Genomic DNA, 22,058 nt, shown 5'->3' on the forward strand with positions numbered 1-22,058 from the left:
CGCGCGCGAGGGTGGTGGACTGGAGGGGATCCGAACGGTCGAGACTCAAGAGTCGGGTACTCGGGTGTCGCGATGATGATTGGTGACGACTGACGAGTGCGGAGTTCAGAACGAACTGATTCGCTATTAGTATCCAACTCTTAACACATTGTCTGTTGGAAAACAGAACGAATTTCACTTCAAAATTAACCCGATTTTGCTTATTTTGATCGAATCCCTCCGTCCAGCTTGCAAATGTGCAACTTAGCATTTTCTTTCAACTTCTACAAAAAAAGTATCATTATTTAAATTGGAATAATTAATATATGAAGTTCATTTTCATGATGATCTTATATTGTCAACATAAAAACACTTTATGCATTAAAGGTCAAAGTCTACAAATTTGACTATAAAAACTATAAAACAAACAACCCATATTTACGATTGAAGAAAGTATAGGACGTAGCTGATGGCATGCTAACCACCCCACGGAACTCCTACAAATAGAAAATATGAAATAAATCCGAAGATGTCCCTCATGCATGCATTAGTACTTCGTTTATATTGCGATGCAGCACAGTGCAACAACTATATATTTGTTTTCACAAAACATATGTAGTACTCCCTGTCTTCCCAACAATTGTGACATGATCTGAGTTCCAACCAAGACTTTGCAAGTCAGTTAATGTGCGCAATAGTTAATAGTTAATTAGTTATAAGAGCTCACAAAGTACTCCTTGTCTTCTCAATCGCGCTCAACAGCGTTAAGGACTCACTTTTCAGCTGAATGCCAGTTATTTCATAGGGTTAATTGGATCTATGCCACTGCAATTTACGTATTTTTAACCAACATCACTACTTCTCACCTAATAGGAAAGATGCTATTACAATTCGTTCGAAAACCGAAACATGCCATTTTATACGTCTTCGACGACCTCAGACCCACGTGCAGGTGTCTATATTACTGTATAGATCAATATGCCCCTGCTACGATTTTCTCTCTCCATCACTAACATGCGGCCCACGTATCATCCCCTTCCTCCATCCTTTCTTCTCTATGCTACAATCCTCCGTCATCCCGCGACCACGGGCGCATGACATGAGCACGACGGCCGCAACGTGGAGCTAGGCGAGCAATCGGGGCGGAGGCGCCGCCGGCTACTGGTCGGCTGCGTGGCTGTGGTGGCACGCCCCGCGGTTGCCCCGGGCGGCGTGCCGGGCCGGTGGTGGCACGGTCGCGGGGCGGTGGCCTTCATCTGCAGAGAAGGGGAGGAGCAGGGCCACACGGTGGTGGTGGAGGGGAAGGGAAGGAGGGTCGCGCGGTGGTGGCGGAGGGGAAGGGAAGGAGCACGGGAATGAAGGCGGGAGGGAGAAGCAGATGGTGGAAGGGAATAGGAGGAGCACGGTCGCGTGGCGGTGGCCTTCAGCGGCGAAGGAGAAGGGGAGGAGGAGGGTCGCGCAGCAGTGGCGGAGAGGAGTGGGAGGAGCATGGGGATGAGGGCAGGAGGGAGAAGCAGCGAAGACGAAGGGCACCGAGGAGGCGCTGCTACCCGGCAGCTGCAGTTTCCACTCGCGTCAGTGGCGGTGGAGATGGTGGAGGCGGAGCGGGAGCGGACGGTCAGAGAAGCTGAAAAAAGTAGAAGCACGTGCGCTGATTCCCATCCCGACACACCGCTCCTCCACGACGGCTTTTCAAAATCCCATAAACCCTCTAGCTTGCTGCTTTTCTATGCTCCATAAAAAAATCCAATAAACCCTCTAGCTTGCTGCTTTTCTATGCTCCATAAAAAAGATCCCATCGCCTTTCAAAAAATAAAATAAATCCCATCTATATTTATTTTTAGCGTGTCACGTGGGGAGCAAATTCCTGGTCGGTGTTGTCGGCTCTGAGTTATTTTCCTTCAGCAAATTTGAATACAAGGACAGGTGTCGTCCACCCGTCGAGCCCCAAAAGGTTCTCGAGTCCCGTACAAAAAACGCGGCCCCCGCATCCGCACGGACGCGTGACGAATATCCCACTCCCACGCCTTCGATCCGCTCCCCACCTTGCGCCTCCTCGCGATCTCGCAGAACCAGCGCCGCCATCCCCACCCCACCACTCTCCAGCCCCGCCGCAACCGCAACCGTGCCCCCTTCTCGCCTTCTCGGCCCTTCCAGGAGCTTCTAGGCCCCCTCCACCTCCGAGCAGCCCCGCGCCGCCGCCGCCCGGCCGCGAGCCCGACCGAGCAGGGATGGGGTTCATCGGCGCGCACGGCGTGGAGACGCTGAAGCGGTACAGGTACAGCGGGGAGGACCGCTCGGTGGTGGCCAAGTACGTGCTCCAGCCCTTCTGGAGCCGATGCGTCACCCTCTTCCCGCTCTGGATGCCGTGAGTAGCCCCTCTCCTTCCCCTCCTCCTCGCTCCCCCTGTGCGCGTGCGCGCCACGGCGCGATCAATTTGATCGGATGTTTAACCCGTGAGCGCCTGGAATCCGCGGTGATAGGTTGTTTATCGGCTTCATTGTTGCGCTTCCGCTGTTCGGTTGGCGCTCGCTACTGCGTGGGTTGTTTACTGGTCGAGTAGTCGCTGGCTTGCTGCGTTTTCCTAGCTTGTAATTTGTAAGTGCAGTAACAAGTGCTGGTCAGTACGGTGTGCCGATTAGGAGTTGTTTGTTTATTGTGTAGTGGAGCCTGTGGAGAACTAGAAATGCCCAGGACGCTGCGTACGTTATTCCACCTAAAATCACTTTTGGGAGGGAATATTCCGAAGTTAAGCAGACATTTAAGCAGTAGGGGATTGATATGACTGACCTCTCGTTGCTATCTGAAACTATATGGCTGAGACAATTAGGTTGTGTATTTGCAACTTGTCCGGGTATTATACTGTTTTCAGTAGCCAATGGATTCTATGCCAATTTCTCTAAGCAGAGCAAGAATAAATTGCATACACTGAATTGCCGCTAAGATTTTCTCCTTTTTTTGGGTGCATATGGAAAATATACATGTGGTTTCACTACTGTTGTTCATAGATAAAATTTACGAGTGTGAGCTGACTCAGAAATACAACCAAGCTATTGTAGCCTGGAAAACAAAACACTCTTAGGCCCCATGTTGCAGACATCTGATTATTAGTAAATTAAGATTTATCCCTATGCAAACATTATGTTTCATATTGCACTTTCTTTTCTCACCAAAAGTTCTGTACTAACTTGTATTTTTTCTAAATTTGTATGCATGGATTCACAAATAGACCAAATATGGTAAGAGATTGATGATCACATTGACACTTCTTCGTTGGATTCATCTCATCTGGTTCAGCACATGGTTATGCTTTCCAACATTTCAGATCACACTTACAGGATTCATGTTTCTAGTTCTATCAGCTCTGCTTGGCTATGTAAGTGTCTTCCTTGCTTGAATTAGTTGCAATTTTGTGTTGCTGTTACCTAGCTACGAAGATCCCATCTGTGCTTCTTTTGATGCATTCTATATCTCATGACGGTGTCCTTCATTTTCTTACTCATTGTGATGGTAATCAATTCTGCAGATATATTCACCTCGCCTTGACACTGCTCCACCTAGGTGGGTCCATCTTGCCCATGGATTACTTCTCTTCTTGTACCAGGTTTGTGAAACCCTTCATAATATGTTACACATGGTAACTACTGTACAGAGCTGCCCTAGAAAGTCTTCTTTACTACTATCCTTTAGTCTAGGAGATTGCAGCTTGGCCTCCTCAACGAAGTGGAAGGTCCAACCAAGAGGCACAATACCCAGGCAAACAAGGGTATTGTGTCAGTGTTAATGCAAGTGTAGTAATAGTGTCTGACTAATGAGTAAATAGCATAGCTTCCTAGGGATAGAAGTGTGATTGCTCTAGGTGGTTGAATTTTGATTTCCATGTCAGCTTCTGCAGAACAGTTTTTGTAGTGTAGTTGCAGGTCCAGAAAGTTTTAATTGTTAAGTTTCGGTTGCAACTTTTACATGCTTCAGTGCTGTCAAAATTATTAGTCATTGGCAGAAAAGGAAACAAAATGTCTTGTTATAGTCAAATGAGAGCAAACTACTCTTTTGGCTTGATACTGATTAGCACTTACTCTGTGTCCTTTCTGATGGTCTTGTGTTGCTACATAGGGTTGTGATATAACCATATATATATAAAATAAGACTTACTGAACTTTGAAGTACATGATTGCTAAACTGGTTTATTGGGCTCGTACTATCATGCATACCTTTTACAACATCCAATTCCATATCTTAGGATCTAGAGATATGGACAATTTTACTTGGCGAACTCTAGGCCGTTCATAGTCATATTATTTGTTGAATGTATTTTGGCATCGTATTTGCTTATGGGCATTAAAAAGAAGTTCAGAACTTGCTTTCTTGTCTGCTGGTATGCGAAACAGTTCACAAGTTGTCTAAATAAAGTAAAGACTATGATGGCAGATTCTTCGAAATTTTGATAGAGTGGTAATGGCATAATATTTCCTTATAGCATCTGTTTTAATGGAATAACACTGCCTCCATGCTAGACTTTTGATGCTGTTGATGGTAAACAAGCAAGGCGTACTAGCTCATCAAGTCCTCTTGGAGAACTTTTTGATCATGGTACCTTTTTCTAGCCCTCATTTTCTCTTTCTTTTTTCAATATTAGTATGGCACCTTAATATCTCTGAATTGTTATTTTACAGGATGTGATGCACTTGCCTGTGCTGTAAGGATTTTCTAAGCCCTTTCACCTTGTCCTCCTTTGATTTTTGAAATATTTCTCTGATTTGTTATTAGTTTGAAGCTTTGGCCCTTGGAAGCACCTTGATGTGTGGAGGATGGACATTCTGTTTCTGGGTGGTTGCTGCTGTTCCGTTCTATCTTGCAACCTGGGAGCAGTAAGACCTTTTGCCTCCACTCATTTGGTGTGTACACATTCTATATTTGAGCATGATTTGATCTCTTTTTCCTTGCTATGTTTTCTGGTCGTTGGATCAAATGGTTAAATTTGCAATCTTCGTTACTAGGCTTGTAGGCTTTGCACCCCCCTGTGGTATTAAGTTATCTTTAATGTTATCTATTGTGCATGTCACTGTATTTCTTTTGCATCTTATTGTTTTGTACTTCATGGAATGCGATATGATAAGTGACAACATAGCTGTACTTGGATTGCCACCCTCATGATAACTTCCACAATAGCTGGGGAACACCTTGGTGAATTGGCGTGTGTTTTCATTTTCTTATCAGTAAAGATGACAGTGTCTTGAAAAGCGCTAAGGCCCAAGGCTCTAGACGGGCAGAGGGGTGGTTCCATGTGCATCGTCACTGATTAGGCGGGCTAGGCAGTGATCAGGTGCTAGACGAGAGGATCCTGCTTAGAGCCTCAGTGCCACCTTGGCAGGCGAAGGCTTAGTTTTTAAACAGTGGTAGATGATTGCCACTTTCTCATTGTCCATAGTGAATGGTGGTTTTGGTGGGACAGGCAGTTGAGGAGTAGGTAGCCTTGTGGTGTGCAGCTGAGGCTGGGGACCTCAAAAACCTCCTCTTATGACCTGCTGCTTTTGTTGTTTGGGCTGTTTTTATTTGTGTTAAGTGCGTGCGTGATGACTGCAGATCTCCTGTGCGTTTGAGAAAAAAATGGATGTTCATTTTTCTGTTTTACTGATTCCAATCGTTGCTTCATGTATTGTTGGACTGGTGTTGTTAATCTTTAATTTCTCATAGTGTCTGCTACCCATTGACATTACCAAAGGTCTGGAATGCTTTTTTTAATAAATACTTGCGCTTGTGTCACCAGCTTCTTTACAAATACACTCATCCTTCCTACAATAAATGGACCGACAGAGGGCCTGATGTTGATCTATGTGTCCCATTTGTTTACATTTCTTACTGGTAATCCCCAAACCCCCTCCCCCCAACCCCAAAAATCTCGATGTGCAATTAATTTTCTTCTTGAAAATACTATTATATTCTTCTTAAACAAAAACTTGTACCACAATTTTTGTTCTCTCAACCTAGGTGCTGAATGGTGGGCACAGGATTTTCGGAAATCACTACCCATTTTTGGTTGGATTCCACTTCCATTTCTTTCTGGTATGTACTGTAGGAACTATCAGATGTCTCCATTGTTTCCTGTGAACTCAGAATTACCTTTCCTTTATGCCTTATCTCTATGATGTATGACTGCACACATAGGTATTGCTATGCTTTTTGCTGCTGTATGATATCTGTTTCTTTAATCAATTGGATATGTTGCTAGCAAGTGCAAGCGCTCAAGTAACTATTACTATAGTTGTTTCTAATGTTCTTTCTTTTTGCTTGTTTCAGAAATCGAAATCCCCTTATATGTTATTGTGCTGATTCTTATGATTGTTGGTGCTGTTATACCTACTGTTAGATCCAAGTAAGCCTGTATTCATTTTCCTCTCCTATTTCCTTTTCCGCCGGTGACTTTGCGATAGTTCCATAACATGAAGCAGGACCTGCTAATATATGTGTCTATAATTTTATTTTGCAAATGGTTGATTCTCCTATCATGATTATGTTAACCCCCCCCCCCCTTCCTTCTGTCTCGTTATGGAACTACATGCAAATAAATCCTTCTGATTCCATGAATGACTCACTATCTTTGCAATTGACTTTGGGACATTCAGCACAGGACAGTAATGATTATTTAAACATAGTGGTGCTATGTGTCTAACACTGTCGTTGCCGGTCCCAAGCCCGCGATGAGAAAATGTGGAGGGTTGTGTTAGGTTTGGCGAACCAGCGTAAAAAAATCAGCCACTCTAATGGAAATGAAACCCATAAGAAATTTGTTGGGGCGTAACCCTCTTAGCGACGCGCTACATCGGAACCCGGGTGTGGTGTTAAATGGGCAAGGGCCGGGTCGTCATCCCCTTAGGGACGCGTCGTATCGTGATCCGGGTACGATGATAAGTGAGCAAGGGTCGGGTCGTCGCAGCCTCTGTGGCGCGCTACATCTGCGCCCGGGTGTAGTGAAAAATGAGCAAGGGTCTTCGCATTTCTCTCGACGGGTGCGAAGGGTAAGGAAGCTAGCCGAGCCAACTAGGATTCGTCTAGGTAGTTGGAACGTAGGGTCTCTAACAGGTAAGTTAAGAGAGCTAGTCGATGTAGCAATTAGGAGGCGTGTAAATATTCTATGCGTGCAGGAGACTAAATGGAAGGGCCAGAAGGCGAAGGAAGTGGAGGGTTCTGGCTTCAAGCTTTGGTACACGGGGACAACCTCGGGTAGGAATGGTGTAGGCATCTTGATCGATAAGAGCCTTAAGGATGGAGTTGTAGATGTTAGGAGGCAAGGCGACCGGATTATCCTAGTGCGGTTGGTTATTGGAGATTTGGCTCTGAATGTGATCAGTGCCTATGCCCCTCAGGTAGGTCTTTGTGAGAGCTCCAAGAGTCAGTTCTGGGAAGACCTTGATAGCATGGTTAGTACCGTGCCTATCAGTGAGAAGCTCTTCATAGGAGGAGACCTCAATGGCCATGTGGGTGCGACTAATGTAGGATATGAGCGAGTACACGGGGGTTTCGGGTATGGCAGTAGTAACGAGGGGGGGGAGGATGTTTTGAATTTTGCGTTGGCCTACGACTTGCTGTTAGCGAATACCCTCTTTAGAAAGAGGGAGTCCCATCTAGTGACCTTCCATAGTGGACAATACTCGAGCCAAATCGATTTTATCCTTGGTAGGAGAGAGGATAGACGTGCCTGCTTAGATTGTAAGGTGATACCTGGGGAGTGTGTTGTCCCCCAACACAAGCTTGTGGTGGCGGATTTTCGTTTTCGGGTACGTGCCCACCGGGACAAACGTGCCAAGATTGCGAGAACGAAGTGGTGGAAGCTTAGAGGGGAAGAGGCACAGACGTTTAAGGAGAGGATGCTAGGCGAGGGGCCTTGGGAAGAAGGAGTAGATGTAGATGATATGTGGCTAAAGATGGCGACATGTGTTCGGAAGGTGGCCTCAGAAGTGTTTGGTGTGAGTAGGGGAGGCAAGCAGGAAGTGAAAGAGACTTGGTGGTGGAATGACGAGGTGCAAAGGGCTATTAAGGAGAAGAAGAAGTGTTTCAAACGCCTTCACCTCGACAAGAGCGCAACCAACATCGAGGGATATAGATTAGCGAAAAGGTCTGCAAAGCGAGCTGTAAGTGTAGCGAAAGGTCAGGCTTTTGATGACCTGTATCAACGGCTAGGTACGAAGGAAGGAGAGAAGGACATTTATAGGATAGCTAGGACCCGCGAGAGGAAGACAAGGGACATAAACCAAATCAAATGCATCAAGGATGGGACAGATCGACTTCTGGTGAAGGATGAGGAGATCAAGGACAGATGGCGAGAATACTTCGACAAGTTGTTTAATGGGGAAAATGAGGGTCCTACCTTCGAGTTGGACGACTCATTTGATGATACCAACAGACGCTTTATGAGGAGGATTCAGGAGGCAGAGATCGGGGAGGCTTTGAAGAGGATGAAGGGAGGTAAAGCGATGGGTCCCGATGGCATCCCCATTGAGGTGTGGAGATGCCTGGGCGAGAGGGTGGTAGTATGGTTAACTAAGCTTTTTAACCTAATTTTCCAGTCAAACAGGATGCCGGAGGAATGGAGGAGAAGTATATTAGTACCGATCTTCAAGAATAAGGGAGATGTTCAAAGTTGTACTAACTACAGGGGGATTAAGCTGATGAGCCATTCGATGAAACTTTGGGAGAGGGTTATCGAGCATCGCCTAAGAGGATTGACAAGGGTGACCCAAAACCAGTTTGGGTTCATGCCTGGGAGGTCGACCATGGAGGCGATTTTCTTAGTACGACAGTTGATGGAGAGATATAGAGAGGAGAAGAAGGACTTACACATGGTCTTTATTGACCTAGAGAAGGCGTATGATAAAGTACCGAGAGACGTCATGTGGTGGGCCTTGGAAAAACACAAAGTTCCAACTAAGTATATTACCCTCATCAAGGATATGTACAAGGATGCGATGACTTGTGTTCGAACATGTGATGGCGATACCAGTGACTTTCCAATTAAAATAGGACTACATCAGGGGTCAGCATTGAGCCCTTATCTATTTGCTTTGGTGATGGATGATGTCACAAGGGACATACAGGGTGATATCCCTTGGTGTATGCTCTTTGTTGATGATGTGGTGCTAGTTGATGAGAGTAGGGTAGGGGTTAATATGAAGTTAGAGCTGTGGAGACACACGTTAGAGTCGAGGGGGTTCAGACTGAGTAGGACCAAGACCGAGTATATGATGTGCGACTTTAGCCCGACTAGGCATGAGGATGGGGACGTTAGCCTCGAAGGTCAAGTGGTGGCCAAGAAGGATACTTTCCGGTATCTAGGATCAATGCTTCAGAAAGATGGAGACATTGATGAAGATGTTAGACATAGAATTTCAGCCGGGTGGTTGAAGTGGCGGCAGGCTTCGGGCGTCCTCTGTGACAAGAAGGTGCCACAGAGGCTAAAAGGTAAGTTCTATAGGACAGCGATTCGCCCAGCAATGCTATACGGTGCTGAATGTTGGCCTACAAAAAGGCGACATGTCCAGCAACTGAGTGTAGCAGAGATGCGTATGCTGCGTTGGTTCTGCGGGCATACAAGAAGGAATAGAATCCGGAACGAAGAGATTCGAGATAGGGTCGGGGTGGCACCTATCGATGAGAAGTTGATTCAACATCGGTTGAGATGGTTTGGACATGTACAACGGAGGCCTCCCGAGGCGCCGGTGCGTAGTGGAGTTTTAAAGCGGGGCGATAATGTAAAGAGATGTAGAGGTAGACCTAGACTAACTTGGGACGAGACGGTTAAGAGAGACCTTAAGGAGTGGAATATCGCTAAGGATTAGCTATGGATAGGAGCGCTTGGAGATTAGCAATTAATGTATCTGAACCGTGACCTTTGTTACTTTTTGTTTAACCCCTAACTCTTCCTTTGGCTTGTGTACTTTTTGTATTTCTTATTCTTGTTTTCTGTGGGTTTCATCTCTAGCCTACCCCAACTTGCTTGGGACAAAAGGCTAAGTTGTTGTTGTTGTTGTTGTAGTGGTGCTATGTGTCTCATATTTGCTAATTGCTACAGATGATCGATGCTACCATTATGTTACAGTCCCTTGTATTCAGTGCACAAAACTGCTTGCAAATATTGATTCATCCATTTCCATTAACTTTTGCAAATTGCAACCACAAGATGAATCGATAATAATAGTAAATAAACATACCTGTGCTGCATGTCTTAATTAATCTTTGCTTACAAGTGATTCTCCTGTTGCAGTGTCAGTAATGTCCAGGAGGTAGTCGAAGCGCGAAAAGGAAGCATGGCACTGGCATTAGCAATGGTGAGCTTCTGACATTCTCATATTGGCAAATATATTTTTTAATGTTTGAGATCTAGTAGCCTTGGCTTTCTACAAATGCTTTTTGTTATAGTAAGCAATCATCCACCTGAAATTTTACACCATAAGCAAGCAATTATGGAATGGTTAGTTTTCTTAAGAAACATGTAGAAACGTGTATTCTTCAGTATTGCATTTTCGACTTTTGTGTCCATTAGAGTTTTTTTTTCTTTCGTTAAGTTTATATATGTTCGCACTGCTGAAAAAGCAATAGACATCTAGTTCCCTCCTGCATTTAGCCCCCTAGATCATCTAAATTGTTAAGCTTAGGTGTTAGTTTTAATGTGTCTTTAGCTTATACTTTATAGATACTAAGCTGTCTTGCCATTGTGTGTTTGGCAGTCTCAGGTTGCATGCTCTATAGTTTTATATAAGCTCTTCGATTCACATTATGAGAACTAGGAATAAAACTTTGCTTATCTCTACAGATACCACACGCCATTAGTGTTGATTCTTTTACTTTTTTATACTTGGCTGCAGATCCTTCCTTTTATTGCACTGTTAGCTGGAGTTTCTATCTGGTATGGCTATCAGACAAAACTTATTCTTGTTTATTGTATAGGATACATCTTCTGAAATCTAAAAGATATAATCAGGTCCCTGTTATGTGTTATGCAGGTGTTCTCTTTCTCCTTCCAGTATTATGAGGAACCAGCCACATTTGCTTGTAATAGGAACTGGCTTTAATTTTGGATATTTGGTGGTAAGTTCATTGCTATGTTTTAGTTGTTAGATTAGACTCTGTAAATCGTTAAATGCAATGCAAATTTGTATCTAATTTTAAATTTCCAACTTTATTTGCAAAAGTTCCTTGTGGCCAACTATTATAGAGGGGGTTTGGTTCAACAAAGCAGCCTCAGAAACTCATACATATCTCAGTGTGATTAGTAGTTCAGTCTTCAGCATTTGATAGTCCCATACTACCATTAGACACCTCGCCTGGATATGTAATGTGTGGCAGCATGAGTCAAGCAATGCACCTGATGACTGAATGGACTACAGATTAATCATATGTAGTTTCAGCGGTTGCTTCATGTTCTTTAGTATTGTGTCATTGCATGGTTTCATTGAGGGACAAAACCAGCACAAAATATTAACCCACGATCAAACCCTGTTTTATTTATCTCTAGAATTATTGTTCACCATTTCATAATGTGAATAATCATGCATGGACAGGGAAGAATGATACTTGCCCATTTGTGCGACGAGCCCAAAGGTCTAAAATCTGGGATGTTCATGGTATGACTTTATTTAATGTCAAGTCATCTCATCTTCATATACCAAGTGCAGGTCACTTTCAGTGCTAATTAAAAATCTCTTTTTGCAGTCTCTGGTGTTTCTTTGTTTTCCAATTGCTAATGCTCTCATTGCAAAGATCAATGATGGGTAAACTCTTTTCTTTATTCCACCTAGTACCGGTAACATCTGAAGTCAGCTCTTTTATAATTACACTAAATGTTTCAATCTTCTTACTGGCAGGACGCCTTTAGTTGATGAGCTTGTTCTGCTTGTTCTGTATTGTGCATATACAGGTGAGCTTGAGCATTTTCAGTTTCATAATTACAGCGCATGATCAATTTGAAGGAACCCTGTCTCTTCCTAGGCCCTAGTATTTTTCATTTGTCCGTTCCATTCAATAGTATCACGCCTGATGGGACAAAAGTGCATGTGTATATTTATATGGTGCCTTTTCAGATAGAAATATACAAAACAAGCGTATCCAGATTTTATTTTCCGATTGACTTGTACAGTACCAAGATAGTGGCTAATGTTTAGTCAAGTCTTTCTTCATCATTTCCTAACGATAAGTCACAAGCAATATAAAAATGTACTGCTTTTTTTCTTTTATTGCTGTTATACCGGGTATGGTCAGGGACCCACATGCATGCATGTGGTATTCTCTTGTTCATATCATCTAACTATGCATCTGGAAAGTTGCGCATGATGTGACACCTGATCTAGGAAACACATGCTCTGCAGTATGCTGAGTTCTATCTTCTGCTGTTATGGTTACCTTTTATGTCGATCCTTCTGCTTGCTTATCTGGCCACATTCAACATTTACATATCAGCGTTTTATTTTTGTGACAGTGGGTCTTTACCTACACCTTGCCGTTTCGGTTGTGCATGAAATCAAGGATGCTCTTGGAATCTATTGCTTCAGGTCTGCAAACCTGTGTTATCCTACTATCAAGAAAACGGGCATGTTTTAATTTGTAACCACTTTCCTTTTTTTTTGGCTGCTGCTGCTGACAGGATAACTAGGAAGGAGGCTTGAGTTTGTTGCAGTGTGGATATATTATTTCACAAATACTAGCACGTAGCAACAATTCATCACCATGAACGCTGGAATTGTGCCCCTGGAAGCGCCACGATCATCTGCTGGTTGTGCTGAGAAATCTAGGGATTGTAATGCATAGTTATCTTGGTCATATGACTGTAATGTACATTATGGGCTGCAGATGTATTGTAGTAATGGGGCCCTTAGAAGATATGACGAAGGGATACAAATAGTGTTGGAAGCTTAAAATCATGCCTGGAGAGTGATTCTAGCAGGCGATTGTCTTCGTGGTTTCTCAGTTTCCATCTTTAGCTTGGGTTTTTAGACCATATTTAGCTTCTTTTTTGTTTTCTGTTTTTTTAGGGAGAACTATATTTAGCTTGGTTGTAATGGCTCGGATTATGCCAAAACCTGCTGGCCCATGAAGTCGGCCCATGTCTTCTGTTTGCGGTCGACAGCCTCTTTTTCATTTCGTGGGCTGTTGCTTCGAATAACAAACAACAGGGCCGGTCTTGAGGCTGTCTGTGTCTCCTCTCTGGCAGTTTTTGAGGCTAGTTTGCTTTATGCTCCCGACCTCTAACGGCATGTCATCTGGCCTCTGTAGAAAGATGGTGAGATGCGTGTGGTGGAGCTTACCAGAATCTTTGTTAGCTGCTTAGTGACACGGAGCACATTTCAACCAATCTCCTTGCATTCTAAAAACGCAAATATCAGCGAGGCGTATCGATCGCCATCGGACAAGTCAGGAACACGCGATGGATCACGAATGGCGATTCTCGGCCACCAGAAAAACGATGACCTGACCATGATAAAAAAGCGACGTTGGCGGCTTCCCCCAGAGCCGCAATGATACGCGCCGTGGCCGTACGCACGCCGAGGACGGCGGCCACCGCACCCCGCGCATCGGCACATACCCGGCCCCTCCTCCCCCGCTCCCGGCGCGTCGGCTTCCTGCGCGCGCATACCCGTCCCCCCGAGAGCCGAACGAGACCGCAGAATCGTTCGCGGTGAAACCGAAGCAGCGACGGCTTTGGCCTCGCGACGTGGGGAGGGGAAAAGGAGGGCTCGGTTGGAGCGGCGCCACTCGATGGCGGCGTATCCGCGGCAGCAATGATGCGGCGCTTTCCGGATGGGCAGGAAGCCGGTGGATCAGGGAGCACTCCGGCGAGGGGTGGTAGTAGCAGGAGCAGCGGCCTGGCCGGCTGTTGAGTGCGGAGGCGTGGACGACAGGTGCTGCGCTGCCGTTGGAAATTAGTAGTTGGATGGAGTAGCCGAGTAGTAGTAGTTCCTCCTCCCCTCCCTCCTCAAGCAACGCCCCCATACCGCCGTGTCCTTGTTGGTACGCTGATCATTTGGCAGCGTGGAATGATGCTAGCTTCCAGTGCTCAGGGCCCATCCAGGATCCAGGCCGTCAGCGCAAGTTCTTCATAAACCTTTTGGAGTCTCTGCTACGTGCAATATTGTGAAAATTTTCTTTTGAAAGATTGAGAAAAAAGTTAAGAGTTCGTTCGGATGCTGCTGAGCAGCTCGCATTATTCTGGGCCAAACATGTAGCGCGCTAATGGTGCACCTTCGGGGTGGGGGCACGTCGCCCGGCGGCTGCCGGAAATGGGTGGGTTTCCTTTACCGCAAAGGCTACCGGCGTCCGCTTGCGGCAGCCGCGCAGATCTGGGCGACCACGAGCGGGCCTTCCTGAGGCCGGCGAGCTGAGCCTGCCTCACCGTCAGAAAAAAAAAAGGGCCCCGCCTCGCCGGCTCGCCCCTCCCTTTCAGCTCACCGCAAACGGTAAAGAGGCCGGCCGGCCACGACGTGTCCGCGGCTGCAGCACCGACGGGGGCCCAGCAGACACAGAAGCGCTCACGGCGGCACGTTGGTGTCTCTGCGTGCGAGTGTCTGAGAGGGACGTCCGTCTGAGAGAGGCCACCCCCAAAAAAGTTACCGTGTCGCCCGCGAGCAAAAGCCCTCGGGTCCGTCCGTGGCGAGCGTACGGCCGGCCGCGAGCGGCGAGCCCACCGGCTCGGCTCGTGTCCTTTGCCGACGGGGAGGGCGGAGGGGCCAAAAGACGTGAGAGCGACGGGTGAGTGAGCAATGGATGGGGGGGCAGCAGCGCAGCGCTTTGCGTGTGCCGCCACCGACGCGCGGGACCCGCGGCGCGGCCTTCCCCGGCCCTGGCGCTGGCTGGTGCGGCGCCCTTGGCCGCCCGGCGTCTCGTTGCCGGCCGCTGGCCGGGGCCCTCGCCGCGGCGGGAGCGCCGGGACATGCAATTTGACAAACCGGCAGGGGGACGCTCAACCTCACCGGCTCTTTCTTTTTAGTTTTACCGGTACGGATAGTTACCGCTGCGGCTGCGGTCGAGCAGAACTTGCTACAAAAAACCGCGCGACGGGCGACGGCCTTTTGCCGTGGTACGTGCGGGTATCGCCACCGTCTGCTTCCGACTTCGGAGCCGCGGCAGGCGCGCTACTCCTGCACTGCACGTCGCACCCTTGCAGCTGCGGGACGGGAGGAGCGGCGATAGATCCAGGGCCGGCAGGGCCCAGGGGCCCCGTCGGCCGTCGCCGCGGAGCAGATGTGCCTGCGCGCCTGCATGGCTCGGCCGGTGCTGTGCTGCATGCCGTCCGTAGCAGCCATGCCACGGCTGTTCTACGGCGGCTAGCACACGGATCGATCGAGCGGCGGTCGAGCGTACGAACAGTCCGTTCCACTGTGCAGGCACCTGTGCGTCGCCACAGGCCCCAGCCCTGATGATGGAACAGCCGTCAGCCATGCATGCTACACGTACGAATACGTAGGGCATCGGAGTAAAAGCCCTCGTCCGGCTGGCCGCCGGCCCGTCACTGTGGACTGTGCTACTGGTAGCTCTACTCTACTCTACCATTAACTCCACGGCCGGGTAGTGTCTGCCCCATTTTTGCTCGACGGGCCGGGAAAAAAGAAAGCAAGGAAGAAAGGCGCGCGACAGCGGGTTACGGACATCGCATTTATGAGACGTGCCATTTATGCTCGCCCGCGCCAATAATTCGCGGCGGCACGGGAAGCCTCTGAGGCCGAGCCATGCGTCCTTCCATCCATCCAGCAGCCAGCCATGGGCCATGGCCACGGCCCGGCGACCGGCGTCCTGCTCGGTGTGCGACGCCGGTCGGCCGGTGCGGGCGGGCGGGCGCTGTGGACTTTAGGGTACATGTGTGTGTGTGTGTACGTGCCGGTGCATGCCGGGAGTAATTTCGTCGGTCGTGTTCTTGGTCGCGGATCTTGACCGGAATCTCGTCACGGGTAAAAGCGTGCGCGCGTTGAAGCCTCCTAATCATGCGGCGTTATTACGGCGCACTGTTTGCTTGCGGCTTCACTTGCATGTCTCGATCGCTCGACGTCGTGCAGGAATGGTGGTACAGCCTGCGGACCGAGCAGCGGCATCCGGACACGGCGTGGCCGGAAGCGCAGTGGCACCGGCCGCGCCCTGCTAGTGCTAGCTCGGCTCTCTGCCTCTCTCCAGCTGGGGGATGCTGCGAATCTGCGACGCCGCGCAAAGTGGAGTATAGCTAGCGCCGTGGGGTGAGTCGACCCGTCCCTGGCCTGCGCCGCGCAGAGGTTCCTGCTCTGCTCATGCATGCATGCGCCATTGCAAGTACCAAGGCGAGGGGAGGAGGAAGGGAACTGGAGTGGAAACGGATGGATGGATGGACAGTTGAGAGGAGAGGAGCTCAGAGCCAGTAGCTCACTGCTCACACCTCAGCCGGGCGCGTGCATGCCCGGCCACTGCCCACTGGCCAGGCTTCGCCTGGATGCCGAGTGGCGGGCGCCGTGGGTGAGGGTGACGGTACAACTCGTCCGCCCGCCGAGCCAGCATCTGGACGCGACCTTTTCTATTGCCATTTATACTCCGCCGCGGCCGCGCTCGCCCGTGGTCGCAGCAGCGCACGACGGGTCCCCGTCGCTCCAAGGCGGACCTGCTTGCCGCTGCTTTTGGGCTCGCGAAAAAAAAAAAAGAAAAAACACGAAGAGATCCCAAGCGAACTCGAGCAGTGACCGGCGGATTTGCGCGGCCAAATACGCGAATCTCCTGAGCTGAGCCTCCCTGCCGCGCAGGCGCCGGTGCCGTCCAATCACTCCGACCAGGCGTGTTTCAGCACGCGGCTAGTTTTTTTTTCTTCTTCTCAGGGCAAGTACGCGGCGAGGTTTGTGCACGCGAAAGCGGCATGATTAGCTTGCGGAGCACGATCCCCCCGCGGCGAGTCTTTCAAAACTCCGCCGGCGTGAGCGGAACGTACGCGACGCTGCACGCCGGATCTGATCCCCGGCTTAGGTTCGCTTGCTTGCTTTTCCTCGCGATCCACATGGTAATGGGAATGGCCCGCCGGGAGAAAGGCTGCGCGTCACTCTCGGCGCGAATCATCAGACGGGGCCGGCAGGAGCTTAGAGCTTGCTACAAGGCTATCTCCAGCGATATCCTCCAAATCTCATTCCCTATTTCCATCCTCTATATCAACTTCATTCTCTATACCAAATTTTACTCCAACAACGTCCTCTATTTCCATCCTCTGTACCCCATAATATTATTTTTTATCATTTCCTCCTCCCGCCCGCCGCCGCCCCACGCCTCCTCCCGCCCGCCGCCGCCCGCGCCTCCCCCGCCCGCCGCGCCTCCTCCCGCCCGCCGCCGCCCCGCGCCTCCCCTGCCCCCGCGCCTCTGCCCGCCGCCCCCTCGCGTCCGCCCGCCGCCCCTCCGCCCGCCGCGCCTCCCCGCCCGCCGCCACCCCGCGCCTCCCCCGCCCGCCGCGCCTCCCCGCCCGCCGCCCCTCTGCCCGCCGCCCCTTCGCGTCCGCCCGCCGCCCCGCGCCTCCCCTGCCCGCCGCCCCTTCGCGTCCGCCCGCGCCGCCGTCCCGCGCCGCCGCCCCGAGCCGCCCCGCCCCGCCGCCCCGAGCAGCCCCGCCCGCGGCCCGCCGCCCCGCGCGCCGCCGTCCCGAGCCGCCGTCCCTGCGCCGCGATGGAGGACGCCGGTCCTTTCTCCCTCTGTGCGGGACGCAGAAGACTTCCTCTATTTTACCGCACCGTTTGGAGAACATCGCTGGAGCGTCCCCGTGCTACAGTATCCCTCGCGTTTACAGAACAGAACCATTTACGGTTCCTCGCTGGAGACAGCCTAATACCCCTTACCCTTTTTAAGTTTTTTATTCGTTCACTATTACTTGTAGCTTTGTATCCGTATCAGGATTCATGGAGGCATGGAGCTGCTCGTCCCGATACGACCAGGCCGGCAAGCCATGGCGCCCCCGTCAGCGGCTCACCCGCCCGGCCTCGTGACCGACCAGTAACCTCGCTGTCACGAGGGGGATTAGGGTTGGCGTAGCCGCAGCCGGGCTAGCTAGCTAGCCACGCCGCGGCCCCTACCCGCGGCAGCGCCGGCAGGGGGGAGCACATGGCGCCGCCTGCCACCGCACCCCGCGCGCCGGCCCCGCCAGTCGTCCGCGCGCCGCTTGCACAAGGCCGGCCCCACGCCCGTCACCGGCGCGCCACGCCGTCCGCGACGGGCGTGCCCGCGAACGGCGAGAGCACAAGGCAGCAGACGCCGTGGCGCGCGACGCCGCCGTAGACTCGACTCGCCACCGTAGAGGGCGCCGAGCTCTGTAGCGCTAGCAGAGGGCGGGGCCGGACGCCGAGGACGGGCGCGACAGCGACACGCGGGGCAAAGGATCGGCGATTGGATTGGAGAGAGGGCCATACGGGCAAAAAATCGTTGCGAGGCCCGAGGGGAGGTCACGCTCCCCCGGATTGATTGACGCGCCAGTTCGCGCCGCGCGGCACTGTTCGACCTGGAAAAGAACATTTCCATCGCCTGTCGCGATTGTACACCTCGAGCTCTCTAGACCTAATCTACATGGTTAAGCACTAATAATCTCTTACATCTCTAGCGTTATGGTTGCAGATGTTGCTGTCAGGATGGGCCATAAGATAAGACGCGTTCCGTTAAATGCCGAGATGGAACTGGAAGCAATGCTGTGCCCGAGCAGCGAGCATCAACGTGCTCGATCGAGCCCAGAACACACGGCACGTGCGCACAGTGGCTGGGGAAGCCTCAGCCCTCACCCCTCTGGAGCTGGAAGCCGAGAACACCAGCTGGATGATCTCGCTCGACGCATGCGGGCGCGCATGTGAGCTCCTCGTCATCTCGTTACACGCCCCATGCCGCGTGTCAGAGCCGGCTGCGATGCGATGCGACGCGCCGGCGGGGGTGGATGGAAGAGAATGCTGGCTGGAAACCGAGGGGAATCGTGCCATCATCGGCTCATCGTCCTCCTCCGACCTCGCCATCGGCCACGCACATGGCGACCCACGCCGCCCCAGCGCCAAGCCAGACAGCGTGAAACCAGGTCCGGAAGTGAAGAGAAGAATAGGAAAAAACAATGAGATGGCGCTGGGCTGTTCAAAACGAGGACGGATAAAGTGATCATTTGAAGCCCTAAGGAGACTGGACGGTGACGAGGCGAGCTAACGTGACGTGCCACGTTAGAAAATAGATAAAATTGGACTAATTTGTATAGTTCAGGAACTGAATTAGATCTTTTTATAGTCGAGGGATAAAATTTTCCAGATAAATTCGACTATTTCGTCAAGAAAAAATAAGCGAAATTTAACTAGCAGTTCTCGGTCGCCGGTGCCGCAGCCGGGCGGCGGAGGCTGGCTCTCGCAATGAATGGAGGCCGCTGCGTGCTGCTGCCACCCTGAAAAGGGCCCCTGCCGTGTCCTCGCGAGAACAGGGCGCGCGCACGCCCCTATCCCGTCCGTCCGTCCACCCATCATTCGGACCCCTGATGGCCCGGCTGATCCCTCCGCTTCTCTCTCACTCTCTTTCTCCGGCCATGCAGCTAGCTAGTGGCTGCTGCTGCTGCTGTGCAGGGCGGAAAGCGAGCGAGATGGTCACGTGGCGCGAAGCGTGCCTCTGCCTCGTGGTCGGGAGCACAGTACTTGCACGGCCGCAGGGATCCCGGTGCTCAAACAATCCGTGCTCCGCCGAAAAGCTTCTGCCTCTCGTTAATGGGTGGCCGTAGCGGATCAGACGTGTACGTATCCGAGCACTGTGTACGGACGGTACGACGTACACTGACAGATACGAACGGATGGGTGTCTGCGTAGACGGTATGTAGATGTGTGTAGCTCGCAGGCCGCCTCCTGATTCCTGAATCCTGATGCGGTCATGCTGCGACGGGGAGGATCCAACCGGCCATGGTAGAGGTAGACTGGTAGCTAGTGGAGTCGAATCGACGAGTACGTGCTCAAAGCCAGACACTCGCACTGGCGACCGCGATACGGCCGCGCGCGTGGCCACACGGGACGCCTCCGCCGCGCGTACCTCGGAGAATCTCTGCGTCCGCCGGCCGGCGGGTGGGCCACCGCGGAATAGAGACAGTACACTACTCGTACAGGTCTACAGCAGCCAGCAGCGGCGCCCAGAGGCCCAGGCAGCGCGGCTGTCAGCGCTGAGCGAGGTGTGCGCGCGGCGCTGGGCGCACTGTGCAGCCATTCGGTTCCGGCGATGGGATGGGATTCGGGTCCGCCGGAGCGACAGGGGGCCACGGGCCGGGCACGCCGCATCGGCGGCCGTGCGAGCAGCGCGCAGAATGAACTGAACCTGAACCCGTGCGTGCACGCCCCCTCGGCTCATCGTCATCGTGTCACCGGGCGTGTCACTCATGGCTCGTAATCCGGCGTCGGGTGCTGCGCCCGGCAACAGCGACTCCGCCGCAATGGAACTGCGCGTGCCATCAAGGGCTAAAGACGTACAGCTCTGTCCGAGGAGGGGATAAATTGGGACCCACTATGCCTCGGGGGACATCACAATATGCGAAATCGCCAGAAGCTATCGCACAAGCGATTTCTCCTCGTCCCCTCGTCCTCCGCCCCGGCCGGCGGCTCTCTGGCCGCCGCGCCGCCCGCCTCCTTTCCAACCTTCTGCTCATCCCTGCTAACAGCCACCGTCCACCGGATATCAGGTTCCAGCCGACCGCACCGCCTCACCTCCGCCGCCGGACCGCCGTCGCCGTTGAGCTTCTCCTCTAAAAGCCGGTGACAATTGGAGCCATAAAAATCCAAAATTCTAAGCTCCACCATATCGACCACCATCCCAGCCGCCGGCGATCTCGCTGGTGGCCGCTACCCCCATCTCCCACCTCTCACTAGCAGCCGCTCCATCTTCTCCTCCTAGCTCGCACTTCCACAGCGGTCGGTGGAAGAATCGCCCTTCTGCTATAGAATCCCGAGAAATCGCTCGCACTTCCACAGCGGTCGGCGGAAGAATCGCCCTTCTGCTATAGAATCCCGAGAAACCATAGTATGCGAGAAATTCTGCTGTGCGTAAGGCGAGAGTCACCGCTCGTCGTCAGGGCTTGGGAGAGTGAGCAAGTGTCCACTACTAAAAAGATTTATAGATGTGGGTAAAAATATATTTTTAGAGACAGGTGCGATACCCGTCCCTACTTCTCATAGTTATAAATACTAAAAAAAGATGGGTAGTGCGCCCGCCCATACCATGACCCACCTCTGCAAATCAAATTAAAAAAATAAATAACTAAAAAGACCACTACCACAGACCCTCATACTATCCGTGTACTATTGAGGTATAATTTTTTTGATGAAATATGCACACTTGCATCACCCGAGGTTCGAACCGTATACCTCAAGCGCGCGTATCTTCCTCTCCACCACACTACACAATCAATTGTGAATCTATGGGGTATGCTATTCTTTTATATTAACTCTAAAATTGATTTGCAGGGACGGGTGACGCCATCACGCGCCCCTAAAAATATTTTTTCTATTTTGCTCCGAAAATTCATTTAAATCTTTACATACAGCAAGACAAATTTAAAAAAGGTAAAATTTCTACACTATGATTATTGTGAACTGTCGATAAAAAATACCAAGTATATTTCAGTATATATAAAGGTTATGATTATGGAAATCTAGTATGACAAGATACTATATAGTTATAGCTGCTAGACAACTTATAGTAAGTTCTGAACTATTAAATATCTTTAAATGAAAAAGTTATGAACTAAAAAATTGTAGGTCTCGTTAATCTATACAATTTTGATATAAAGTTTGACTTCATCCGAGATCATATGAGAAGTTATGAATTTTTTTGTGTGGGACTTTTTTTAGAGTTGGGTCGTACTATCATCCGTCTCTAGAAATATATTTTAGCACTATTTTTACGGACGAGTGATGACATAATCCGTCTCTAAAATATATTTTTAGGAATGGGTGAATTGCTACGATAGTCTTGTTCTATTTGTTTGAGCGGATTATGTTTTGGACCGTCTTATGACATCCCTTGAATCGTTTTTTTATAGCGGTCGCAGACGATCGGAAGAAGCACTGCTTGCAGTTGCAGCACGAAAAGCTTCGGCCGCTAAAACTAATGAG

The 22,058-nt window shown here is 50.4% G+C and overlaps 1 protein-coding gene across 1 annotated transcript; it reads left to right on the forward strand.

The window, feature by feature from the left end:
• The first annotated feature begins 1,961 nt into the window (after positions 1-1,961).
• Positions 1,962-13,169, forward strand: LOC112889578 (choline/ethanolaminephosphotransferase 1-like). The gene is made up of 18 exons (XM_025956294.1): positions 1,962-2,347; positions 3,209-3,218; positions 3,305-3,355; positions 3,506-3,583; positions 4,494-4,569; positions 4,653-4,675; positions 4,747-4,847; positions 5,747-5,841; positions 5,968-6,042; positions 6,277-6,352; positions 10,238-10,301; positions 10,839-10,879; positions 10,977-11,061; positions 11,535-11,597; positions 11,686-11,744; positions 11,838-11,890; positions 12,449-12,521; positions 12,614-13,169. The coding sequence occupies exons 1-18, from the start codon at positions 2,211-2,213 to the stop codon at positions 12,633-12,635; spliced, it is 1,182 nt and encodes a 393-aa protein (XP_025812079.1). The 5' UTR covers positions 1,962-2,210; the 3' UTR covers positions 12,636-13,169.
• Positions 13,170-22,058: the final 8,889 nt, after the last annotated feature.

This window comes from Panicum hallii, chromosome 4 (genome assembly GCF_002211085.1).
Source record: "Panicum hallii strain FIL2 chromosome 4, PHallii_v3.1, whole genome shotgun sequence".
Taxonomy (NCBI): Eukaryota; Viridiplantae; Streptophyta; class Magnoliopsida; order Poales; family Poaceae; genus Panicum; species Panicum hallii.